Below are 21627 nucleotides of genomic sequence, written 5' to 3' on the forward strand. Positions count from 1 at the left end.
TTTCAGTGTGTGATATTGCAGTTTAATCAGACCTCAGTCACGCTTATTGCTGGCGTTCAGTCTTGTCGCTGTGTGTGTGTTTGGCGTCTCCTGGTGTTTGACAGCACACACACAAAAAATTATAATGCACAGTATTGAGACATGTGCCGAGTACACACAGTACCAAAGGCCTTGAACTTCTTTTCACTCAGATTACTTTAGTCTTTGATGTTAATATAAAGTATTATATAACAGGATCATGCTATATTATCACATAAGAGTTATAGTGTCGTTTGTTGGCCAGCAGGGGGCAGCGTCCTATTTAAAAAAAAATAAAAATTTAAAATAAAAAGACAGATCACACGACTGGGATGAAGCGAGGCAGGCGGAGGGCAGGTCACATGCCCAGGGTGGGCGTGGCCTCAGTGGTCGAGGATGCGCAGGTTGCCCGACACGATTTTGTTCTCCAGCATGGAGCCGGCGGGGATGTCGATGCGGTCGCCGTGGTTGGCGATGATGATCACCGTGCCCTGATGGAAGGACAGCACAAAAACAGCTTTCGTTGGCTTGAAACCCTACTTTTTGTAAGCCATTACCGTTTCTTGAAACTCTACTTTGACATCCTAGCATTTGTTCCAAACAACAATCCAGGCTTGAAACCTGTCTTTGGAACCCTAACACTGGATTGAAATGATCATTTGACAACCTAACAGAGGCTTGACACCCTAACTAAAAAGACTAACCTTGGTTTGAAATCCGAATATTTGTTCGAAACGCTAATCCAGATTTAAAACCATACTTTGAAAACCATAACTGTGGCTTGAAACCTTAATTTGATGCCATATTATTTAGTTGGAACCCTAACCCAGGATTAACATTTGTGTGAAAATCCTAACTGCGGCTTGAAACCGTAATTTAAAACATTGATATTTGTTTGAAACCCTATAATCCTGACATGAAACCGGTACGCTAAACCAAGCTTGAAACCCTACTTTGAATCCCTAACCCTGGCTTGAAACAGCAACATCATTTAAAACTCTAACCAAGGCTTGAAGCCCTATTTTAAAACCCAGTTTGAAACCAAAACTCTGACTTCAAACCTTAATTTGATGCCATAATATTTTGTTGATACCCTTATCAAGGCTTGAATTTTTACTTAGAAACTTCAACATTTGCTTGAAACCCCAACCGTCTTCTCTCTTACTCCTGCTGTCCGGCATGAAAATTTGGCGACTGCGTGAAGGCTCAGACTTGCAAAGTTAGTTCATTTGTGCCCATTCCTCTTAGCCAAGCTTGATTTGTGCTCAAGTGTCGTGCTTGTTGTTTCGCTTGCGGTTTACCTTGAGCGAGACGTTCTTGCCGAAGGTGACGTCTCCGGACACGGTCAGGTGGTCCAGCTCCAGCATGTCCGGGATGCTCTCGAAGCGGGTCAGGTACTCCTGGACCTGAACGCAAAAGACCCAGCCACGCTTTAAACACTATTTTGAAACCTAAGAACAAGTCTTGAGATCCTACTTTAAAACCCAACCCAGGCTTGAAACCCAAAGTAGGGTTTCAAAACATATTTTGAAACCCTAACTCAAGCTTGAAACCACACTTTGAAACCCAAATCATGGCTTGAAACCCTACTACCGACTCGAACCCCCTCGACGACTTTTCTCGTGCGGCACCTTGGTGAAGGAGCTCCCCAGCTTGACGTGCGGCGTGGTGGGGAACTCCCGGCGGGGGCTCATGGTGAGCGAGCCGGCCTCCAGGCTGTACAGGTTGGACATGACCAACAGGAGGTCCGAGGTGGTCTTGACGGGCAGGAAGCGGCTACGGGGCACGTTGATGCCCATGGCGTTGTCGAAGCACTTGATGGCCGCGCCCACCGCCGTCTCCAGCTGGATCACGTTTTGACCCCCGTCCAGTGTCTGCACGAAAGCCACAGAGGAGATCATTACATTGCTAATGTCGGAAATAACGTTGGTCTTTCTTAGCACGAACGCTGTCGGTAACATTGGAAGCTAACTTTGCTTGAACGCTTAGAGGTAATGTTTGAAGCCAACTTCAGAAGATAACCATAAAGCTAACGTTAAAGCTAATATTGGTAGGTCACGTAAGAAGAAATGAGAAATGAAAAGTAACTTCTTAACTAACATTGAAAGCCAACTTCAGAAGCGAACAGTGAAGCTAACATTGACGTAACATTGGAAGATAACTTTATAAACTAACATTGAAAGCTAACGCTGGAAGCTAAAGTTGCAAGCTAATGTCAGCATCTAACATTGCTCTTCCTTAGGTGTAGCGTCAGAAGTAACGGAAGGCAACTGCAGAAGCTAAAGTTGGAAGCTAACGTTGGAGGTAACACTGGAAGCTAACTTCAGTAACAAATATTGAAAGACAACAATGGAAACTATTATTGGAATCCAATGTTGAAGCTAACACTGGAAAATAGTATACCACTGAAAGCTAACACCGGTAGTTAACGTTGAAGCTAATGTTGGAAGGTAAATTAGAAAGTAACATTGGAAGAAACCAAAGTTAGAAGATAACATTAAAAGCTAACAATGAAAGCTAACATTGGAAGCTAATGTTAGCTGTTGGAAGCTAAAATTGGCAGCAATGTCAGAAGCTAATGTTGAAGCTAGCTGTAAAAAATACCATTAAGTACTTGTCATTTCATTACATTTTTGAAAGATACGCTATTATTAGTAAATAAATCATATTCTGACCAATTAAGTGAAATTGGATCTTTTCCTGTGGCACACCTGATTAGGAATCACTGCTATGGGCTATATTTAGGGTTTAAACTATTAATAAAGAAAAATTAGGAAAAGTTTTTTTTGGGTCCATTATGCATGAATTTCACTATGGGCATCAGGACATGGTCCCTAAATCTTGCGACTAGCGATGGTTTACTGTACATGGACTCTACCGTGTGTGTTGTTGTGTGTAACCTTGTTGTTGACGATGATCTCCATGTTCATGGCCTTCTGCTCCTGCAGCCTCTTGATGGCGGCCAGCGAGATCCAAAGGTTGTTGGTGTTGAAGATCTTGAACTTGGACACTGACTTGAACTCGTCCACGTGGGCTTTGGGCACCTGGGCAATCTCCAGCAGACCCAGCTTGCCCTCATACTCGATCAGCGTGCCGCCCTGAAAGTCGCACCAGAGACGAAAGATTTATTTTTTTATGTAATTGCTGCGCTTATACAAACAGCAATGAAGTCTGTCTTTGATGAAAACACATAAAGCTATACAGAAGGCGAAAAACTGTGGTCAGACTCAAAATTGTCTTTTCCAATTACGATGGGTTTGGTGAAGGCACTCACGGGGTTCAAATCCCCTCCAACAGGATTAAGAAGTAAGAACCATTGTTCTAATCTAATGTTGAAGGCAACATTGCAAGCTAATGTTGGAGGGAATGCTGAAAACTAAGAAAACTAACATTGGGGGCAATTTTGGAAGCAAACACTGAAGCTACCTGTAAAAAATACCATTAAGACTTTCTTATTTGCTACTTTATTATATTTTTTTAAATATACATTATTTGTATCTTTGTAAATTAGAAATTTGTAACCTTTTAATTGAACTTGGACCATTTCCTCTTGGCTGTGAAGCTAACGTTGGAAGCTAGCATTAGAGGTAATGTTGAAGCCTACGCTAGAAACTAACTTCAGAATAGGGCTGTCACTATTAAATCTTTTTAGAATCGATTCTCCTATTAATTATTGATCGAATAGTTATCGCACCCCAATCTAAAAAAAATGTTTTACAATTTATTTATTTTTTCTACTACTAACATGCATTTTATTATATTTTATGAGTGATGGACTTCGATCCTTAAACTGTATTTGTTGGTACTGAGTATATGTTATAAATTTGTTGTACAGAATTGGAGACCACAAAATGTTATATTCTATAGTTAGCAATCGCGATTACCATTTCAGGTCAGAAACGCTAATTACCTTTCAGCTCACTCGTAAATCATGTTGTATGTACATTACACATCTTAAAAATCACTTATAGACTCGCCACGTTCGTTGTTGACAACGTTATAAAGTTGCCCAATACTGCGTCCGTCTGCAATAAATGTCCCTGTGAAACATTGGTTCTGGAACTTCATTTATAGTCAGGCGGAGCTTCGAGGCAGAAATTTTTGCCTCGACCTAGTTATGAAGTCAATTTAACAGAGTAATTAGATTTTCCCCCCTCCAGGCCTACTTCAGAAGCTAACTTTGGAAGACAAGTTGAAGCTAACACTGGAAGCTAACATTTGAGGTAATGTTGGAAGCTGACATTAAAAGCAACATTAGAATCTAATGTTGGAAGCTAATGTTAAAGCTACTTGTAAATATCCCTATTACTACTTTCTTCTTAGCCATTTTATTTTTGTTATTCAAAGATACATTATTGGTAGTAAATAATTTTAGGACCAATTAAGTGAAATTTGGAACATTTCCCCTTTGGAAGCTAACGTTGACGCTAATATTAAAAGCTAACGTATCGTTGGAAGCAATAAAGCTACCCGTAAAAATATAAATTACTACTGTCCTGTAAGCCTTTTTATTGCTATTTATTGTTATTTTTGACATTTTTAAAAGATGCATTATTTGTAGTTAATAAATAATGATTTTCAGAGCAATTAAGAGAAATTGGATAATTTCTCACAGCACAATTGATGATATTTCGGCAAACTGGTTGGGAATCACAGGTGTGAAGCATATTTAGAGTTTAGACTAAGGATGGGCGAGTACGGATACCAGGTATCAGTATCGGGCAGATACCGGCCTATCTATTTCAAGGTATTACGTAACTATCCAAACACTTTTTAAATTGTCTTTCATGTACGTTATATTGTCTGAAGACTGCAAATCGTTGCAAATGGACTGACTTCCAACAATTTCCACGATCTGGTAGTGCCACCCGGAGGCCGCCAGCCACGACTGATGGCACCCACCTTGACGTCGGCGCGCGTCTTGTCCGTCACTTCCATGACGAACTCGCATCGCTTGCCATTGTGTTGTCCCACAAGGTGGTTGAGGATGTGCAGGTCCACGGTGGCTCCCAGGTTGTCAATGTTGGACACAAAGATGTACTCTTTACCCTCGCCAATCAGCTGCTCCAGCAGGCCCGAGTTGTAGAAGCTGGCGTAGATGTCGCCGTGGCCCGGCGGGTACCAGCCCTCTGCGTTCTGGCCTGTCGTGCTCAGGCTGGTGGACACGGGCAGCAGCGACTCTTTGTTGATGCGAGGATATCTGAGCAGAACGCCACGAAACCATCTCAGAGAACTTCAAAAGCGGATTTAAACCGAGCGTCGTGATCAAAGAGCGGGCGACAAAACGGCGTCCAGTCCGGTGAACATCAAACAAAACATTGTGAGAGCTTAAAAGGGAGGATTAATTCCCACCCGTTGCTCTGAGCTGGTCGGACGCTTCGTGTCTTTGATGTCCATCTCCGAATCGCTTCTAAACTCATGAACTCCAAACACCATTTGAAGTATTTTTGGCCCACTAAAAACGTTTTTGTAATATCAATCAAAACAGTATAAATGTTTAGGCTTTTCCAGCACCTTTCATCAGTGGTAACAAAACACATGTTTGAGAAAGAAAAGTGAGTTTACAGAAACCATTTCCAAACAGAAAATCTGATAACTTCAGTAGTGCTGTAAATGCGTGCTCAGCTTTCAAAGAGAAAGGAGCATACTTGATGTATTTGACTGTGTTGGTGTGATGTCGGCCTTATTGAGTGATAGCAGAATAGTTGAAACATCCTTGTGCTCTTACGCCTTCATTCATAAATAAAGGCCAAAGTTCTACTTGACGTTCACTGCAGTATCGCTGAATGGCGCGTTTCTACATTTCCCTTCATCCTTTTTTTTTTTTATATTACATTCAGCACACATTTGAAATAGTGACATGATAATAGCAATTACCTGCTCTGGTTGAACGTGTGTATCTTGACACGGTGGTGTGTGTACTTCTGCAGGATCTTCTTGGTGTCCTCGTCCGTGTTGAAGGAGTTCATGAGCACCAGGGGCACGTCCGTGTTGTACGTCTTGTTCAGGTGCTGTGCCGACGCCACAAAAATACATCTTCAAATTATTATGAGGACACAAGGACAAGATTTCTGTACTAAAAGTTACATACTAAAAGTTAGAAAGTAATACAAAAACAAACAAAAATACTAATATGTTAGATACAAAATACACAAATACTAGAAAACAAGTATTTGCACATAATACAAAAACATGAGAGAAAAAACAAAATATTAGATGAAAAATACTAAAACTATGACGGTAATCCGTAAACCACGTCATCGCTTCAGTTCAATGTCCAAACTGTGGGTGAACTGATTACTTTTTTTATTTGAAAGCAGGACAAAAAGATTGCTGTACATTAACCAGAATTGAAATTTGCTGTTTGTCATAAGGAAACAAGGCGCACCTTTTGGGAGGAGGCGTGCTGTCATTTCAGGACTTTCAACACACACATTTTGCACATGAATCATAATACACTGCAAACAATTGTGCTTGTGATGCGTGCAGTGTGTTGACACTGTATCGCCCTTACGCAGAAGACGAACAAAGGCGGGGCAAGTTCTTACCGGACCACTTTGACACGTTAGTCCAGTGGTTCTCAAACTTTTTACACCAAGTTCCACTTAAAAGCATACTTAGCTGTCCAAGTAACATCATCATGACCACATTAATATACAGCACAGTAGGACAGGTGTTCGTCAAAAACGAGGGAGAAGGGAGAGGTGTAACATTAAATGGGGGGACTCATGCCAGATGCCAAAGTGCGCCACTCGAGGCTGTTTTAGCCACACATCTTCACAGAAGATACAGCACACCCGGCTGTCAAACTCCTGAAGTTCTCAGACGACACCACAGTCAACGGCCTCATCAAAGACGGTGACGAGTCTGCGTATCGACGGGAAGTGGAGCTTTGGTGCGGCCGACACAACCTGGAGCTGAACACGCTCAAGACTGTAGAGATGATCGTGGACTTCATTCAGGAGGCATCCTTCGCCACAGCTACCCCTCACGCTCTCCAACTGCTACCGTCTCCTGAGGAAGCACGGCCCTATTGTCGTACTAGAGAGGCTCCAACTACTGGAGACAAATTCCTTGTGTATTTTTGAAATACATGGCAAATAAAGACAATTCTTCTTCTGATACATAGTTCAGCAATTATGAATTTTCCAAAATACGAGATGTCGCTTGGCCAGTTTTTCCGTCATGAGTTGCGAGAAAAAATTTGAGATGTGTCTGCACTTCAGATCCCCACCACTCGATGGCGGCAGCAAACTTCACAACAACCGGCCACCTTCATTTCGCATTGGTCTCCTCGCAGTGGAAGGACAATATCAGTTGGTGGCACTAGAGCGCCATTAAGGTGGTTTGCCAACTATCAATAAGTCTCACAGAAGAAAAACAAGGACGGACAATACGCCACAAATTTTGGCATTTGGGGTGGGGACTGGAACCGATTAATTGCATTTCCATTCATTTCAATGTGGAAAGATTATTTGAGATACGTGTGGACATTGAACAAATTAAACTCTTATCTCAACACACCACTGTATGTAGTATTTAGAAACTAATCTCTGAATTCATTTTACAGCCTCTTTAAAATGTATTGCACTTAAAAGTAAACTATCAATTGACCCTACCGTAAATAGATGTTGAAAAACAATCAATTCTTAAGATTAATGGCAAATGTATTGAAGTTGAAAGTACAACTGAACTGTACATAAAAAAATGTACTGTACTTGAAAATTTTAAAAATGTAGTCTACTGTACATGAAAATAAAAAGCATGCACTGTACTGGTTTAAAAAAAACAAAAACCTAACAGGCTATATCCACAGTGGAGTGAAAGTATATGAGATGGTCCCAAAAAAGATGATGATGATGTGTGTGTGTGTGTGTGTGTGTGTGTGTGTGCGTGAATGGTCTCGATTTTCTCTGCAAACAAGTTGTTTGGGGACTGGAGGTAATGTGATCGGAGCTGAGCTGAGCAGAACTGGGGCGCAGTGATTGGGACACAAGAGAGCAGTGTACTGGTGGATGTGGGGGGCGGGAGCGGGCTGGGCGGGGTAGTGGCGTCCCACAGGGCCCTTACGAAACACAACCTCACACACATGCGTACGCTGACCAAATGTTCACTGAATTACACAGGACTGTACACATGAACTAAACAAACATAAGGTAGATTCTTTCACCTGGTCCAAACTCCTGCACACAAGTGATTTATTGAATTCAAGGACAGCACACGGCATCCAATGTTTGCTTTACAACCGACAGATCCTTCCCCCCCCCCCCGGCGGGCCTCTGGTAGAGTACCTCACTCACTCACTCACTCACTGTGTTTATGCGCATAGTATATTGTAACAACCCCTAGGACATCAAATTGGGCCTCATCATATGTGAAAAGGAGAGGGATCAAATTATGGACCTGCGGTGTAATGACTCTGCTTGGTTTCCACAAAAAATTGATGTCACAATCTAGACCAATTCGGAGAACTAAGGCTGCATTTACACTGCATATCCAAGAGGCCAATTATGAGTTTATTCCATATCATTTTCCTTATACTGTAATGGAAACACCTCCAATGTAACAAATTTAGACCATATTTACTGTTCTCTACACATTGTTTCATATTGACACCATATCTAATGTTGTATACACGTCTTACGTAGTATTTACATCATATTCAATGTTCTATACATTCCTAATGTAGTATATTTAGAGCATATACAATGTTCTATACACCTCTAACGCATCTTATTTAGACCATATTTAAAATGTTCTATACACCTCTAAATGTAGTATATTTAGAGCATATTTAACGTTCTAAACACCTCTAATGCAGTATATTTGCACGATGTTCGATAAACCTTTAATGTAGCATATTCATATCACCTTTAACGGTCTATGCTTTTGCCATAGTTTAGATTTACATCAGACGTTTTTTTAACGTCATTAATCTGCGTTCCCATAACATCAAGATGCCATCGGCGAGGTATATCCCGTCGCACTCGCATCGGCAGATATCCAATAAGTATCTGAGTTTTATCCACATTTGTAAGAGGCCCGATTGTCATGTAAAGATATCTTATTCCTTAGTGTGGATGAGCAGTTAAGAGAATGGATGGATGGATGTTTTCATTTCCCTACGCTGCCATGACGCATATCCCAATTGTGACACTGGAGAGCAAAAAAAAAGGGAATCGCGTCACTTGACCCACGCCCAAGCGTAGACGGAGCCGACGGTACCATGACATCACTTCCTGCCAGGCCCATCTGAAGTCAAAGTGGTACAGTGTTCCCGCGCATTATCACCGTTTATCTTCTGCAACCCCGAGCTCCCCACGTTTGTTGTTACCTCTATCTGCTGCACGGTGAGGTCCAGGAAGGTGTTTTCGTTGCGGACGCTGATCAGGCTCTTGGGGCCCTTGCAGCCCATGCTAGTACCGAGACCCCCATTCAGCTTCACCACCACCAACTTGTTCAAGCTGTCGGCGACGCCCTCCGGAAGGCCTCGCGCTACGATCTTGTCATACGGTTGGATCTGGACACACAACATTTATGACATCCCATCAGAAATCTTTCAATTGGTTTGTTTGTTCAGGCCAATTGAAACCTTTATGGAGGTCTTTTCACCATACTCAGCCCGTGAAGCCAGTTTCAGCAGCATGAAATTGGGTATGCATGCCGAGCATGAGTACACCCTCAAAAAAAAGTCTCAAGAAACCATGCTGGAAAAGACACAGGAAGTCTGCCATTTTCGTTTAAAGAGACCATTTAGGGTCGTTTTGACCATTTCTAAGAGTCCTTTAGAGACTAACTCATGCTAGAGATTTTGTCCGATTGCTACTAAATTTTTACCACATATACTAGACAAATGGCTGGCGCTAAATTGCAAAGTTTATTTCTTTGTCATTGTGTGCGGGTACGGAATGACAACGATCGATGACTCACCGTAAACATCGAAGTCTTATATAACTTCATATTCAGAAAGTTTTTTCGAATATTCAGCCCCACATCCCTTAGCAACGTGAAATTTGGAAGGCGTGTCTATCTTGAGCACACTCACAAAAACTGTCAAGAAGCCACCCGTGCCTGAAAAGACAAAACCTCTGCCATTTTAGGGTCATTTTGCCCATTGTTCCAGTCGTCCTTTAAAGATGAACTCATCCTAACACAAACATATGAACACCACACAAAGTTTGTAAAAATACAGCACGGCCGAATAACTCTTTGTGCGTGATCTAATAATGTATGTAGATATATTTATTGATAGGACAGGAGTGTAAATGCTGACATTAACGTGTGTGTGTGTGTGTTTAAACTTCCTGCTAGCAAATCACAACCGTGACACCCTTCCTCCGGCAAAGAGGATGAGGTTACAAAAACAACCCTCTTGACAAGATAAGAAGAACAAAGCACATGAGGCTCAATTGTTATCGTAGCTGACGTGGACATGAATACTTTAACGCTCCGCAGCAGGACGCGCTAAGACGTGTCAGTGAAGCATTTTATGAGGCAAAATTATCACCAGTGTGGTTCCCACCCGCATCGTGGCTTCCCTCCCCAGATGTTGCATTTAGCATGACAAATCAACACGAGTGTTTGTGTTGCTGATTTAAGAGGAGAGGGTGTGTTTGCGCAAATATCATTTTGGGGGAAGAAGGAACATGAAACTAGGTGTCGTTGACATTGCTGTGCTGTTTGCAACCAAGATAATACAGTGGTGCCTTTATTTTTTTCCACGACCACGCTCAGTTCAACTCAACACTTTTGTATCTCAAATCATCTTTCCCCATTCAAGTAAATGGAAATACCATTAATCCGCTCAAGCCTCCCCAAAAACAAACAACAAAAATAATAGCACTCAATAATATTTCATTTTGTAAAAACATACAGTAATGACAATTACAGAGAATTAACAAGAGTTTTTGTCACACTTTTTGCTTCAATTCAATGGACAGTGTGCTGCGCCTTCTGCTATGTGCACCTTGGCTACCTAAGGATCGTTTTTCACAGAGGCTAAAGAATAAAGGCCTGTTTGTAGCAAGCAACGTGACAAGATTTCCAGAAAATGAGAGTCTTTCAAAATGTTTTGTGTGTTGTCAATGTTTTAATGGCCACTTCAATCTGAGTACAACCCACCAAGAATTTTGAAAATCGGATGATGGTTCTGGAGATATGAAGTTTTCTGTCAGAAAAAAATGGCCGTTTTGCCGAATACTTTTTCCGTGATATTGCCCACAGAACATCTGGTCAAAAAAGGCCTTCAAATTAGAGTAAAACAGAATAACTTGATTATGTCTCAATATCTCCTTGATCCTTTTGTTTCATCCGCTACGATTGGCTGACGAGTTTCAGTTAAAAATATCCACCAATAAACTCGTACGGGTCGAGATTCTCAAGCGCAAGTCGATGAATCAAAATGACCCAGACTTTTCAAAAGGCATCACGTGCCCTAAAAGCTCCACTTAAATAGCGCAAAAGGAACATTATTCGTGAGAGCAGTAGATTGTACTTTAGTAATCCGTAGTTCTTTTGTGGATGTGTTTTGTTTGTAACTTCTCCAAAGTGTTGCCACAAAGTTGGAAATGGACAGCATTACGATTCTTGGGGGGAACTTAAGCCGTACTGCAGCCCAACTGCTTGCTTCAAAGATAGCAACGGCTCAGATGTCTCTAAAGGATTATTCTATGGTGTGGGGTGTGTTAATAGATGTGTCCTGATATTTTTGTATAACGATGTCAATGGAAGTGGGTACATGTGAGAAAGATGTAATTTCCCGCGATGGGATGTTAGATCTTCCATCTCCTACTCCACCAGCGTGTCTCGTTAGTCTGCATCACTGTCTGTTTTTTGTTTTTTGAATATCGCTCGAATATCTATCACTTAACGTTCCTCTCATTATGAAATGTTATCTCTGCACACCTTGTCGCTTATGTGTCACATACGGTAAGAAGAAAAGGAGGCTTGCTGAGAGCTGGCCAGAGGCGAGGCGAGGGGTGGTCCAAGCATTGCGGTGGAGCTTCGGGATAGTTCCAGTGTGAGGAGGCAAAGACAGAGCAGGCGTTGTTTGTTGGTGTGTTTGTGGCAAGCCGCCGTGGACGTTTTATAAAGGAACAGCGAGACAGAATGTCTGCATGCTCGATAAACAATTTACCATTCCGCTGGCGTACGCCAATTTGGGTCGCCGGGCTGTGAATCATTAATGCGGTCGCCGTTTGTTGCAATTATGACTGCGAGCGACTCTTAATGAATGATTAACAGCAATTCATGGATTCCAGCCCCAGTTTGTGGTTGTAGATAGCTAGAATCTCTAAATCTGAATGCTCATTGTGATGCACATTATAGAATTTGGGGGGGAATAGGCCTCTTAAGTCACAATAAATAACGCATTGCTGGATGAATAAATCAAGTATTCATCACTACGAGCTTAATTACAAACACTGTTAAGACGTTACGATGTAGTTGACGGGACTTAAACATGTATTCATTGTGCTTGTGAGATGAGCTACTCGGAGAAGAGGTGGGATACACCCTGGAACGGTCAGCTGTCAATTGGCAGGAACATGTCGACAAGCATCACACCAATGGACTTATTCGAGCCTTCAATTAAGCTAACATGCATGTTTCTGGAACGTGGGAAGAAGCCATCTTACCTGAACAAATCCTACGCGAGCGCAGTAAGAGCATGCAAACTCCACAAAAAGATATTCAAATCCAGATCTCCTGAATGTGAGGCAGACATGCTAACCACTATCCCATCATATACCGTTGAGTCATCCATACACGACCACTCCAAAATCATGTGTAATCGCTTATTTATTTTAACTTTATTTTTCATTTTATTTGTATTATTTTCATTGTAATTTATTTATTGACTTTTTGAAAATGTATCTTTCTTTTCTTTCCAATACAATTTGAAAACATACGTATACAGTACTACGGCTATCCATTTTAACGAATGAGGCTTACTCAAATGTATCTAAGCTAACAATTTTCGCTTGTTCTTATTAAAAATAAAATTCAGACTATCAATCTTGAGGCTCGATAATTCCGCAAGGTTCCTGCAGAATGAGGAGGTGGCGGAGTTTTACAACACTTCTCAGTCAGTTCAGGTGGACAAGAGGGTTCAAAGATTAGTTCTCAAGCTATTTTCAACACTTTAAACAGACCAATAGCATCAATTTGGGAAAAAATATTGACTCTATTCGGACATACGGGGTTTCCGCCCGACAGCGACGATATATAAAAAAACCCTATTGACTCCTGAAAATAACGTTAACGGTCCACAGGGCTGACTTTCATACAGCCACCTCAGGTCAAGTCCCAATCAGTGACTGTAGTTGTGAATGTGACTGCATATACCTTAATACAGACAAACATCCGAAATATCATGATGCTCATAACGCACTGGACACGTTCAAATGATCATGACTGCAGGCGGCAGGGAAGTCAACTTACGCAACTTGTTTGCGCGTTTGCATGTGTTGAGCAACAGGGACAGTGACAAAGTTCGATCTTGACATCAAATGTTTGATGACTGCTTGGTTTGCGCTTTATCAGCGTGGGTTTTGTGACCATTTTGGAAGGCCAACTTACCGAGTCATCGGGCGGTCGCTGTATCTTGATCCACTCCACCGATGGACCTTTAACCTGGAGGAACCTGTGGAAGAGACGCCTGAAGCCCTCAAAGTCTTTCTTGCATGCCTGAAACACACAACATTTTAATTCAGTAATACCTTGATCAGAATACAGGATTTTAGCCCCGATATTGGCCCGATTAGCTATTGCGGGCGATTTCCCAGATCGGGCCAGACATATTTTGTCGCGAACGACACAACTTCTTGGAGTGTGACATAATCCACGAGCAACGATTTGGCCCAATGATAGCCGTACGACGGCAAAATGAAAAGTCTAGTATGATTTTTTGGGGATATCTTCTGTATAGTGGGACATATCAATGACAACTCTCCGACAGCGCGCCACGTCGACCAATAGAATTGCGTATTTTGACCGGCGCTTCGCATCCCGTGCTCGCCTTTGTCTAGATATTTGGTCACTGTTGTCAACATTTATTCACGCACACGAACCAATGTTTACCGAAGCTTTAGAGCCTATATGTCAAACTCAGGCCCGGGGGCCAAATTTGGCCCACGATGTAATTATATTTGGCCCGCAAGACCGTACGAAATTTATATTAGAGCTGGCCCGCCAGTATTTAGCACATGTGCCACTAATATTACAAATCCCAGAATGCTTTGCTAGTGTCTTTGCCCATCAGTCCAGACCGGCGCGCGCTCCTTCCCTTTCTGTTGCAGTCGTTAGGGACTGTGCTACCAGTCTCCTCGAGCAAATTTACACTTACCCCTCCCAAAAATGGCCAAACGAATGATTGAAAACGGTTAACTTCCAAGACAGGTGGGAGGCAGATTGTCTGTTCACTAAAGTAAAAGACAGACCGGTTTGTCGTGCCCGGAGCAGCGTGGCCGTAACAAAGGATATAACATCATCGTTTTTTTTTTAATGCTCTTTATCAACTTCTAGGCAGGGACTGTTAATAGTTTGGAGTTTGGATTTTTATTGAAACACATTCTTATTTTTTGGGGTTGTTTTGTTGTTGGCCTTTGAAAAAAGATTTACATCAAAAAGAAAGGTAGTTGGAGAAATAGATAAATAGAACATCGAGAGACAAAAGAATTCATGTTATCTATTTAAATAGAAAACAACAAACAAATACCACTGATGTCTTTTATAGCAAATTTAATAATATAAAAGTTTATTTTTTCCAGATTCAGTGTTAAAGCAAAATTTCAGTTTGTTGTCAATGATAAACTTTAACGCTACATTTCTCCAGAAAAGGGAAACATGTACATCGCAGTGATTTTGCATTAAATATTGAGTTTGGCCCGCGACATTGTCCCAATTTTTTCATTTTGGATCACCGCGAATTTGAGTTCGGCACCCCTGCTTTAGAGGATGATTCGACAGAACACAGGCTTGCTTACGTACAAACGTTAGTGCTAGCACTAGCTTGCTAGGCTGCATAACATTATGTTGCCTGCCTGCGAGCCATATTGTATTAAAAGAATGTGAACATACCTCAAGCTCTTCTTGAGTGGACAACCCACTCCCGAGCACCGGTGACAACGCCACGCTTTTGAGTTGACAAGATAAAGCCCATTGATCGTAAAAGACGGGATACAGTGCTATCGGAATAAATGTCGTGTAGTGTTTTTACGGCAAGATTTGATGGCACTAGTCTGACATCATGCAATCCTGAAAGACCAAATTTTCTTGTAGTCCGATCCAGGCATAAGTCAGTAAGCTTTTTTATGTCTCGGAAGATCTTAGTTTCGCCTGGTGTCTTAGTTATGGAGCGTTTTCGCCACATGTGCATGTACATGCTCATTTTCAGTGACAAATATAGCAGTCATTCGACAACTATATGGGCAAAACAAATTCATTGCTGGTGATGATAAATTCCTTTTCAGGCCTTTGGACCATACAAAAGATTGAAATTGGCCGTACTTTTCCCAGCGATAACAGATTAAAGATAATACGGCTCAGCACAGACTTTGTTCATGAGCACATGATGCTCTTTAAGTCCGCGTGTGAACCAAATAAGGAGGATCTCATCTCAGGATTTATATCACTTTAGAGTAGTGTGCAGGTGTATTGTTTGTTGTCGTAGAAAAGAGCTTAATCTGTACATGACTCAATAAACAGACACAACCTGATTGTCAGAAAAGACATGCTGCTAGAAATCACAACAATAGAAGGGAATCCACTCTGCGTTTGTTCATGAACAGAAAAAACAACAAAATCAAAGAGTAGTACACGCCCCCCTAATTTTCTTTTTATAATTGCTCATATTAATAATTAATTAAACCCTAAATATGCCCAAAGTATGATCCCCAAACCCGTTAGTATGTTTTCTCCTCTTACATTACCTTTAAAACTGAATGGCTTCAACATTATTTGATCTGGGGAAAAAAAAGCATCCGAATTGCAAGGGCACTGAAAAAAAATACCATTTGCTACTTTCATATTAATTAGCTATTTTACATTTTTGACTCAGTGGTACATAGATACTCTCAATTTTTAAATACATACACAGTCATCCTTAGCTATATTCGCGGTTCACTTTTCGCGGTATCACTGCATCGCAGATTTTTTAAATCGTGCATATCTAATTCTATATTGTGGACTTTCCGCTATATCGCGGGATTTTGCAGTGATCATTTTTCCACATGGAATGATGTTACTGCAGACTCACATAGCCATAAGCGCAAGCTAGCAGGAACGAGTGTTAAAAAAAAATGCTGCAGACGTAGCTTTATGGGTCATAACGCTTTAAAATATCTATATTTTAATTTTAATTGTAATTGTATTATTTATAATAAAATAAATATATGGTTGCTACTTTGTGGATTTTCATCTATCGCTGGGGGTTCTGAAACGTAAACTCCGCGATAAACAAGGGTACTACTGCAGTGTATAACAAAGGGCCCAGGTTGGTCCGTGAGCCACCCCGGAGGTGGGCTAAGTAACTCTTGAAGAACTCGGGACACGTCGTCCCCTGCGTGGTCCTGCCCTCGACACAAGCTTTTAAGTATGTGTCAGTAAGCAGGCGGAACCCTCATTGGCACCGCAGCACAGTATTTGTCACTCGTGTGTTTTCTTCCCGCCCTCCAAAGCGCAACGAGAGCGAAAGGTGGGGGTTCGAGGCTGAAGTGGGGACGTTACCTCTCTCTCTGCGCCTGTCGTGGTATCCAGCAGCTTCTCCATCTCGCTGTGTATGGAGCTCTCCAGCTGCTGCCGCATCATTTCCTGGAATTGAGACATCCCTCCGTTGAGCACTCCTTTCCTCAGACCTGCACATGGACGGGAGAATTAAGAGTTAAAAGTAAAGGTTTGAGAATCAAAATCGACGGGAATTAAACAGACCAGTGAAACAATAACAAGGACCAGAGATAAAGGCCGGTGAGGGAGACAAAAAAAAAGATGTAAAAGCAGACTACGTACACAGTGTTCTCGCAGTGCCGGCTGCACTCAAGTCAGACTTTTCTCATACTTTTAAAGTGAACAATCACAACAGAACACAACTGACTCAATGACTACAGAGCAACCTGCAAAGACGAAATATTTCAGCCAACAATTACTGAAGAAAATGTGCCTCACAAGCCCAAAAATTTTAGTCCAAACAACAGTTCAGAGAAGAATATCCCTCAAACGATTTGGATTGAAACCAACATTTCCTGGAAAAATGTGCCTAAAAAGTCAAAGGATTTGGAGTTCAACCAACATTTTCTGAAAAGAAATACACCTCACCGAGTCTAAAAATTGGAGGTCAAACTACATTTTCTTACTGAAATAATATGCATAACAAGAAAAAACATGCATCACAAGTCATAGAAAACTTCATCATCATGTTTGACGTCAGCAAATCGGAAGTGAGGTTTATGTGATCCAGAACCACAACAACAAAAACAGTTACATCTGGAAACGAGATGTTGCTGACGCTTTTGGCAGAAACGTCCTCGTGTTCTGATCAAGTCATGGAAAAACATCTTACAACTTCTGGGGAAGAGTGAATCATACATCATCAGTGACTCATTTCATGCCTGTGAGAACATATTCAGCACTAAAGCCCAACACACACTGAACAATGTTAACACGTTAACGTGGACAGTCATGATAGGAAATAGAGTTATGCGACTTAAACCTGTAAAAAGACAGCAATTTCCCATCTTCTGAGGACAGGGATGTGAAGTTTAACCCTTCTCCCGCCTTGTTGCGTTGAAAGCAACCGTCAAGCGATCATTTTATACGTCGCAACAGACGCTCTTTGCCGCTGATGTCAACTAATGATCCGACTGCAAGACGTAGCCCTAGCCGAGGCGGTATGGTAACCCGAAATGTCAGGACAGGGGTGTGAAGTTTCACCCTTCTCCCGCCCTGTTGCGTTGAAAGCAATTGTCCGACGAGTATTTTATACATCCCACGGCCACCGGATGCTCTCGCCACTCACGTTACCCAATTTTTTGGGCTGCAGGATGCCGTGTCGCTGTCACTGCAACATCCCGCTCCGACCCTCCTCTGGCGGCACAGAAACTCTACACATGGGACTTTGTGGCCCGTTTCCAGGGCGCAGCAGCTGCTTGCAAGCCTTACTTACATCACCGAGCACAATGCCAAGTGTCGGATCCAACACGACTCTGGAGTCGTGGAAAGCGACAGACACGCTAATATCCTGCTTCTCTACGGTCTGTGTGAAAAGCTCAGGCAAATAAATGCTGAGTCTACTGTGTCTGAAACAGTTAAGGGACCGACTTGTTCCCCAGTTGGCAAAGGCATGCTTGGAAGGAGTATAGTGGTTCACATAGCTGACTTTTATCAATCTGGCTGGGGCAAAACACAGTACTTTAAGAAGGGTCTATTTTTCGCACGCAGAGCAAGCGAATTCCAATAAAAAGTGATCATAGGAAACAAAACGGTAAGTGTTAAGTGACACACAGGATGTCGAGGCATCCGGTTCTGGCGCATAAAAGGGAAGTGAGCCACTTTGCATTCAAGGCACAATTGCTTGTACTTCCTTTTAGTGCTAATCAAAAAATGCTGAATGCCAGGAACTTAGTGGTTTTCTTTTACTGGAATGTAAATACCAGTTGAAAACTGTGCGCTCCCATTCTGGTTTCAATTGAAAGTTGTCAAGATGAGAAAAACTCACTAACCTGTAAATAATTAACAATACCACAAATATTTGAAGTTCAACCAACATTTTCCCAAAACAAAACAAAAAATACGCCTCAATGTCAAATGATTTGGAGTTGGGGTCGAAGCAGGTTTTTCTCCATTAACGGTGGCCCGGAGCCACTACGCTGCTGTCTGGGGACACCAGCGACGCAGAGACGCGGGCGGGCTTGCTCAGACCAATTAAAATGTTGAAGTCGCTGAAAATCTTTGCCCGCCAAAAATGACCCAAAAGTGCATTTTCAATTACAGACTGAAGTACATTTATCACCGAAACATCCCACCCGAGACAGGATGTTGTGTTGACGCATGGAAAAACCGGAAAAAGGAAGGAAAACATTTCCTTTGGGAAGTGCGACAGTTTGTTTCTTCGCTGGGTTCTGTGTGAAAGGCGGGCAAATGGATGCATGATCTTTTGCTACGGCTCTTTTGCGACAACTTTGCCCGGTCTCTGTATAAAAGGTTAGGGGCATTAATGCGACGTTCCCACTAGAATTTATTTGCTAACTGCAGAAATGTGTTTCGTTGCTGTGTTGTGTGTAAAAGCACCAGGCCAAAAAAATGATGATGACCTTTAGCCACGGGTCTGATATGGAAACTTTGCAGTTTCTCTGCGTGAAAGACACTACTAAGTTAGGATTTTTCTGGGAATTGCGCCAATCTGTTTCTTCGTTGGGTTCTAAGTGAAATACTGCATTTATTTGCCTGTGTATCTTGTACTACGGCTATGATGTTGCAATTATGCAGGATCTCTGCGTGAAAGAGACTACTGATTCTGGATTTTTGGTGAATTGTGCAGATTTGTTTCTTTACTGGGTTCTGTGTAAAAGCCACAGGTGGGGGGGGGGGGGGGGGGAAGTATAATCTTCTGCTACAGCTGTAATGTACCAATTTTGTAGGATCTCTGCAAGAAAAAGTGTGCATCTCTTGTCGGAACTGCGCCCTTTTTTTCTTTGCTGGGTCCTGTGTAAAAGAGACACCAATAAAGCTTTCCCATTGGCTTTTCTTTGGGGAATTATGCCGGTTTGTTTCTTTGCTGAATTCCGTGCGAAACCCACAGGCACATACTGGCATAATGTTCTGCTGGGGCTGTGATGCGGCCACTTTTCTGGATCTCTGTGTGAACTAAGCACTAATGAGGCTTTCCCACTGGTATTTCTTTTGGAAATTGTGCCTATTTGTCTTTTCTTGTGTTTTAAATGGACCCAGCGACAAAATTCCTTGATGACGATCATCTACCTCAGATGAAATAGACAATCATCTCAGCAAATGACACTAATTATATAAGAGAGAGTGACAATTGTTTGCTATGGGTGGTTTTCTCATTTTTACCCGCAATGTGGCAAATTATGACTTTTCTCGGCAGTGGTTTTAAAGATACATTTAAGGTTCATGTATTAGAGCCTTAACTAATCGTTCGTTTGACAAAGCTAAGCATATCGCATTGTCTAAACGTAAATTTGTTTTAATTGAGGATCATCTTGATCGGGAAACATAGAAAACTGCTTTGTTGAATCCACTAAACGCGTCTTAGTTTCCATAGTTAAAGTACATTCGTTCTCAGCTATTTCTTACCTTCCACATAAATTGCCATGTTCAAAGCAGCCAGGAAAGAAGCAGTTGAGAATAAAACCTTGGAATAATTGTCAGTTAAATCGACAGTGTCATCCCCCGGCGGACTAAAGTTTCGTGGCTGTGTGCTGGGAGCTCTGAATCATATGACATCCCGTCCAAGTCCAAAGAAGGAGCAAACACAAAAGACACGGTCGCACTTCTCCCCCTCGGGAAGTCGCCAAAGGAAATGTAGCCCCACAATCGACGTTTTTTCTTTTCTCTTTTTATCCCCGGCCTCCTCCTTTTTTCCCCAGTGAACCACGTCACAAGTCCTCGCTGTGACTCCTAACCTCTGCCTAGGTTTTTTCCTCCTTTCTCTTCTTCCTCCCCCTGCTCCCTCCCCTTACACCAAACTCCCCTACTTGGGATTTGGCGACCACATTACTGCGGCGATTTCTCTTCGCTTTTTTTTTTTTTTTTTTTTTTTTTTAACACCGTCAAAAGGCACACATGTCAATTATTAACTCACCGATCAGAACACTCCCATCCGCCCTACGTGCCTAACGGAACTTAGGCGCATAGGAGCGAGAGATGAAAGGCGAACGCAAACCCGGAGACGATGCGCATGTAGGACAAGCCAGAAAAACGGAGTCGCCATGAACGCACCGTGGTGAAGAGGAATCACTTTGGCGAAAAGGAAACCCGATGGGCTAAAGTAGCTGGCTAGCTCCGTGCTAAACAAGTGAACACACTAACGAAACCGGGCGTGTTGTTCTTACCGTTTGGCCGTCGGACGCCAGCGGAGGGACGGTCGATGGGGTCGGCCCGGTCCAGCGGTTCGAAAGGGACCGGAGCAAGCAACTCCCCGCAGAGGACATAGACACACCACACACAAACAGGGCCAAGAACATTTATTTCCTCTCGGCGGCGTTTACAGTTCACAACAACAGGCTGTATGTGTTTAAAAATAAGTCAAAATACGTGCGGAACTTGTGAGAAAAAACAAAAACAAACAAAAGCTGATTTTTTTTCCCCCTTCCCCGCTAAAGTGACGTTCCATACGGGAACGAATTGGAGGCCTATCAGAGCGCGATGATCAAGTGACACCACCGACAACAGCCAATGGGTTTGTGCGACGCAAAGAGAAGCCCATAGATACGAAGACTAGATACGCATGCGAGCTGTAGCTGCACGGCTAACCGACGTGACGATGTGTCAGTCATGTTGGGGAGGGTGTCGTTCCCATAGAAGGCGTTGCAGGGACACTCAAATTAAGTAACTCGCTCATTTCTAAACAGATGTTCATGAGGGTTGCTGTTTTGT

The 21627-nt window shown here is 42.3% G+C and overlaps 1 protein-coding gene across 3 annotated transcripts; it reads right to left on the minus strand.

Moving 5' to 3' along the window:
* On the minus strand, window positions 1-21386 carry ugp2b (UDP-glucose pyrophosphorylase 2b). Of its 3 annotated transcripts, none has more exons than XM_061791078.1 (10): window positions 21084-21386; window positions 16744-16871; window positions 13597-13704; window positions 9353-9538; window positions 5896-6029; window positions 4921-5218; window positions 2919-3116; window positions 1650-1892; window positions 1320-1424; window positions 1-509 (listed from the first exon to the last, which is right to left on the minus strand). In XM_061791078.1, the coding sequence occupies exons 2-10, from the start codon at window positions 16840-16842 to the stop codon at window positions 402-404; spliced, it is 1479 nt and encodes a 492-aa protein (XP_061647062.1). In that variant the 5' UTR covers window positions 16843-16871; window positions 21084-21386; the 3' UTR covers window positions 1-401. The 3 variants fall into 3 exon arrangements, with proteins under 3 accessions (XP_061647062.1, XP_061647063.1, XP_061647060.1); XM_061791079.1 differs by lacking the exon at window positions 21084-21386 and adding an exon at window positions 20834-20964; XM_061791076.1 differs by lacking the exon at window positions 21084-21386 and adding an exon at window positions 20326-20692.
* Window positions 21387-21627: the final 241 nt, after the last annotated feature.

Source organism: Phyllopteryx taeniolatus, chromosome 11 (assembly GCF_024500385.1).
Source record: "Phyllopteryx taeniolatus isolate TA_2022b chromosome 11, UOR_Ptae_1.2, whole genome shotgun sequence".
Lineage (NCBI taxonomy): Eukaryota > Metazoa > Chordata > Actinopteri > Syngnathiformes > Syngnathidae > Phyllopteryx > Phyllopteryx taeniolatus.

Bases quoted from the DNA above. Each gene is read 5' to 3' on its own strand.
- ugp2b (XM_061791076.1), bottom strand. The intron at 13,705-16,743 runs GTAACGTCCCCA...TGTGTGTTTCAG, and splicing joins CGACAGGCGCAGAGAGAGAG to GCATGCAAGAAAGACTTTGA. The intron at 1,893-2,918 runs GTTACACACAAC...GCTTTCGTGCAG, and splicing joins AGATCATCGTCAACAACAAG to ACACTGGACGGGGGTCAAAA.